The sequence below is a fragment of the Populus alba genome, chromosome 3, assembly GCF_005239225.2.
Source record: "Populus alba chromosome 3, ASM523922v2, whole genome shotgun sequence".
NCBI lineage: Eukaryota > Viridiplantae > Streptophyta > Magnoliopsida > Malpighiales > Salicaceae > Populus > Populus alba.
The window spans coordinates 16,937,174-16,942,563 of NC_133286.1; the positions used below are offsets into that span (position 1 = coordinate 16,937,174).

General features: G+C 38.1%; 1 protein-coding gene across 2 annotated transcripts; it reads right to left on the reverse strand.

Moving 5' to 3' along the window:
- Window positions 1-664: 664 nt before the first annotated feature.
- On the reverse strand, window positions 665-5,077 carry LOC118034503 (uncharacterized). 2 transcript variants are annotated; one of them, XM_035039829.2, is made up of 8 exons: window positions 4,857-5,077; window positions 3,326-4,519; window positions 3,106-3,196; window positions 2,696-2,853; window positions 2,550-2,601; window positions 2,017-2,096; window positions 1,826-1,919; window positions 665-1,607 (listed from the first exon to the last, which is right to left on the reverse strand). In XM_035039829.2, exons 2-8 carry the CDS (start codon window positions 4,484-4,486, stop codon window positions 1,030-1,032), a joined length of 2,214 nt encoding a protein of 737 aa, XP_034895720.1. In that variant the 5' UTR covers window positions 4,487-4,519; window positions 4,857-5,077; the 3' UTR covers window positions 665-1,029. The 2 variants fall into 2 exon arrangements, with proteins under 2 accessions (XP_034895720.1, XP_034895714.1); XM_035039823.2 differs by having other exon boundaries at window positions 3,326-5,077.
- Between the last annotated feature and the right edge of the window lie 313 nt (window positions 5,078-5,390).

The window sequence follows — 5,390 nt, forward strand, 5'->3', positions numbered from 1 at the left end:
TTCAAGGTATTCGATAGTAGCTTATCCGACAACGGGGGAGGGGGGGGAGGATGTGAGGTCCGAAGTCAAACTTATTAGGTACGAAAATGGTGCGAGCAATTACTTGTCTTCATCGCCGTAAGAAAAAAAAAAAACAGAAAAAAAAAATATTTTCATAATTTCTTAGTGGGTTCTTACCAGTCTTGACAGCGTATAGGGTTACTGAACTGTTAAGGGCTATGAAAAGTTTTCTTGACTAGGAACAGTTTTTCCACTGTTAATTTGTTTTTGATCTGTGATTAGATGTTCGGTCACTGTAATTTTCACTAATCAATTCAAAAGACTTTCACCCTCTTCTACACGCATAGATCTCGGCTATGTTGTCTGTAGTAGAAATGGTCATTTAACCTAATTTTATTTGATTATTCTTCACATTCTAATCTCCTTTGCTGACAGCATGAAGTGAAACTCTGGAACGAGAGGCCATGGAAATCATGGGGCGTGCAAATTAAAGTAATGGCCATAAAATGACTCAAATTGAAGTTGGATTTCACATCAGGTAACAGCTGCTAACACTTACCAGTGGAACTAGAGCCACAAGAACGTTTCTTTCAATGGCTTCTTCCCCTTGATTGTTAGCTTAAACAGTTGCTCACTGCTCAGATACGTTTGCATGGATCAAATCGACAAAATGGGCCGATTGGCACGTGAACATCTATTCAGTTTTGACTGAAACAAATCAAAGAATATCATATAATTAGCATGTGTACAATGCTCCGAAAGCAAAAGGAAGCCCCGGCAAATCGTCGACAACAAGGCTGAACCAAGCCAACTTGAATGACATAGTCAAAGTTACAGTACACTTGAGTATAATCTATGAAGAGTCCACAGTTTGTAAACTCCTTTGCTTTTTCTTTTTTCTTTTTTCTTTTTCTCATCTGTGGTATATACACCATCCCCGCCCATGGTCTAGCACCATGAAAATAACCTTGCTGGTATCTTTGAAGGATGAAAATTAAACCCCCTATTAATTTGCCGAACCCAGGGGTTTCATAATCGGAGAGGTAAACCATAGTTGAGGTATGTTCTAATCCGTCCGTCCCAGCCTGCAGTTACAATAACAAGACCCCACAAGTGAGAACTCAACATGTTATGGCAAGCATTCTTTAAATACTTGAACTCGGGTCTGGATTTTGTAAGTGAGGCTGTCTTCGGACTTGAGTTGGGAAGTTTCTCCTCAGGCCAAGTGGCAGATCCCCTTGTCGAAGACTCCAACAGAAATCCACGGGCTAGAGAGAAACAATCTGATGAAGAGGAAAGCTTTTTCTGGTCTAGCTCTCCGCAAAACTTCGGGCTTGTATGGTCACCCTTGAAACTATTACCACATGTAGATTCAAGAGATGAAGGCGTTCCTGGAATGGTTTCAATACCACGCCAAGGTATAGCAACAGATGCATTTTGAGATAGGAAGCTCTCACAGGACTGAAAGTTCTTTGCTCGAGAAGTCCTTTCCTGGCTGGCATAGTTCCAGACATGGACATTAAAATCCTCACTTGTTGAGATAATATGTTTTCCATCCGAGGTAAATGATGCGGAAGTCTGGTTCGCTACAGATCTTAGACCCGATGCTGAAAGGAAAACACAAAGTTAACTGCCAAACTAATGAAAAATCCAAAGCTATAGATTAAAGAATAAGGATATTAATATTGAAAGGTTGTGACACAATGCGGGTGCAAAAATCACAATCCCACTTGCGAGATCATCCAAACTGGTGTTCTGAGCACCATAGGAGACCATATAAAGAGGAAGAACAAATAAGAATTAAGATGGAGGAATAGAAACCAACCACTAAATTTGCAAATGACATCCAACCCACATAACACTCGTACTAGTGAATCGGCAGAAGTGACAACTACTTTGCTTGGGTCGCTTGGGGAGAACTGGAGAGTTAAATTATGGATAATTGAGTCTCTGCCCAGCATAATATGAAGAATGAAGCAACTTGTCGAAAAACAAAAGCAGGAAAAATTAAACCACCTCAAAGCCAGTTATCCTCTTGCCTGGTAACTTCTTTTTGCCCTGTAAGCATATTTGAGCATCCAGTTGCAGTTGATTATCTGCATCATCAAACCAAGATCATTTGGCAGTCAGCCAGGCAGCTCTTTTGTGCATACAACATAAATATGTATGAAGATGGGAAATTAATCAGTGTACTTATGGTTCAGAGATAATTCAAATATAAATTCACCCATCACCTAAGGAATCTCACAAATCACCTTAAAAAATTAGAGAACTGAGAAAATTGGCAGTGTGTGGTTTTGAACAAGACTAATAAAAACAACGTTATAAAACTCGAATATTAAACTTGGATAGAAAAATCAATGACTCTTGAGCAACCCAATACTCTTGTCGACAAAATCATCTTCACTTGCATAATAGAAGAGTTATCAAAAACAAGAAGCATAATTATTCATTAGCATCATGCAGACCTTCTATAGAGATTCCCAGTGTACTAGCTTTCTGCTACATGATTAACATGTTTTGGCGTTAGCTTGGAGAAATGCATATACCTATAATATCATAAAAGAGGCAGTTTCCAGTCATTGTGCCTACCAGTCCTCCCTGCAACATTAAGTAAAGAGATTGTCCAAACATTAATTCATTTTGAATATTGAATAGTTATTTTGCAGGAGCTAATAGCAAGAAATTCACCAACCTTTCCACCAGGATGATAACATACAGCAGTAACTATCTCTTGTATATCAGTATAATCAACAACCTGACAGCCAAGCACTTCCCAGATGCGAACTTTACCATCTATTGAACCGCTGATAAAATAATTGTCATCCACGGGATTGAAGTCGACAGAAGTCACTGCAACGATAACGACAGTGCCAAGTATCAGTGAACAAATCATTCATCATGCTACACGTATTAAAAGAAGCAATGGTGATCATACTTAAACAAATCAACCAACAGTGACCAAATCATCGATCATGCTACATATGTTAAAAGAAAAACGAAGAAACAATGGAGATCATACTGAACAAATCAACTAACAGTGACCAAATCATCGATCATGCTACACATGTTAGAAGAAACTAAAACAAGAAGCGAGATGCGCACCATAATTATTATGAGAAAAAACTCTCAGGCATCTGTCGCATCCCACTTGCCAAAGGCGAACCGTCTGATCAACAGAAGAGGACACTAGAAACTGCGAAAAAGTATAAAGAGAATGAAAGCAAATTAGACTTCACTAAGTTCAATTTTTGCAAGTTTAAGGTATAGCTATTACAATGATGAGTACAATTTCTCTGAATTCTAGAAAATTATTGATACTAACCCTTTTCTTAGACCATGACAGATCCAAAACCTCGCCACTATGTCCTTGAAACTCATGCAGGGGCCTCTCCAATACCCTGAACACCTTTGGTGGAACAACAACACATGTGGAGTCTGATGATCCATGTCTCTTCATTTTATAAATTTTCTTCATATCCACATCAAGAGAAGCTAAATCAGAATGATGATTCATTGTGGAATATAGACCTGAGGGGTCAGTTGCTGGGATGTCAAAGTGGTTGGACCTATCATCCTCAATCACCTTCCACACACGCACAACACCATCTTCTCCACCACTTGCCAGGTATTGCCCATCAAGACTGAATTTTATCGTCAAAATTGATCCCTTATGAGCCAGAAATTCCTGTCCGGTAAAGAGAGAAGACATATCTTTGATGTTCTTTTTGGATGGATGAACTTTCACTCTTTGCATCCTTGCTTCTGCGGTTGATTCAAGATCACGGGTCTTTGAGGCAGCTGTCCCTTGCCTATCAACAATCCTTCTCACCAAACCTAATTTCTTAAACCAACTCCGTTTATCTTTCCTTTTTGCTTCTGCTATATCCCTTTCATTATTAACATTCTTCAAAAATCGTTCAACCAAAGGAGATGTGGCAAATGTTCTCCGAAACTCTTCAAAACTAAGAGGTTGATTGGATCCCACTTCATGCAGTCTACTAAGCATTCCATCCTCATCCAATTCATCCACTAGAAACTCCATTCGGTCATCCAAATTCTTAATTTTACACACAAAATTCCCATCCAGCACACCATTTTCAAATGACCCGGAAGACATCGAAGACTGAGCCGACAAAAAGCCATCTTCAAAACTCGATGTCCTTAACACTGCCCCGCTATTATCCACCATCCTATCAACAACACCCAGTTGGATTTTGTTCAAGGAATCATTACCAAACTCCTCCTCAACGCGTTCATTTCCATCCAAACTTAAACCCATCCAACACTTTAAGAACCTCTGCCGCCGATCTTGGACACTTTCTGGACTCTTAGTCCAATCATCATATGTAAGACTATTGAAAACACGAGGACTACCATCCCCGCAATCTGAACTCCAATCAGAAACGGAAGATATCTCCTCACGGGTATCAAAAAAATTTGAATCTTGTTCTTCCTCTTCAATAAAATTCTCCATCCTTACCATTACTTCACTATAAATCCATTAAATCCCGAATCACTAAACCAAATATTCAAAACCCACAACACAAAATCAAACATCAATCAATATCCATAATAACGTTTTAAAACAAAAAGAAAACAGCTACCCCAGATATTGTAACAGACAATTCAATCAACTTCCATTCTTTTAAAACAAAAGAAAGAAAAGAAAGAAAGTTTTTTTGTATTTATCATCAAAAGACATAACATTAGAAGCATATAGTTTCTGAAACCCAGTGAGCACTTTCAGACGACTGCCTGAATCAAATAGGATAGGCGGGGGGTCATCAAAACAACAGATTGGTTGCAATAAAAACAGAGGAGACAGTAGGCATTAGAGAGATTCATTTACACACCTGGTGGTCACAAGAGAAATTAAGTCAAAAGGCAGAAATCAAAGATAAGTTTCCACTGAGGAACATAGAAAAGTATATAATAGTGGTGAAATCGTTAGATTTCAGTGTCGGTACGACGAAGGGAAAAGGAAGTGAAGGAAGACAGAGGATGCAAAAGGTTAAACGTTGCTTTTGTCTGTTTGTCCGAAATCTGAAATTTGTGGTTGGCTCCCTCCCTCCCTCCCTCCTTCCTTCCCTCTCTCTCTCTCTCTCTCTCTCTCTCTCTCTGTTTTTTAGCTTCTAGAAGTGTAGGACAGTTTACTTTTGTTTGACTGTCATTACTCATTATAGTCGTCGTGAGGTTACAATGTCCTTCATGGAAATGTTAATGGGTTTATTGTTTGTTTTACATTGCACCATATTATTAAAAAAATTGAAATTTTTGAAATTTTAATTTTTTGTATTTTAAATTATTTGATTCATTAATATCAAAAATTAAATTTAAAAAATAAAAAAAATTATTTTAATATATTTCTAAATAAAAAATCATTTTAA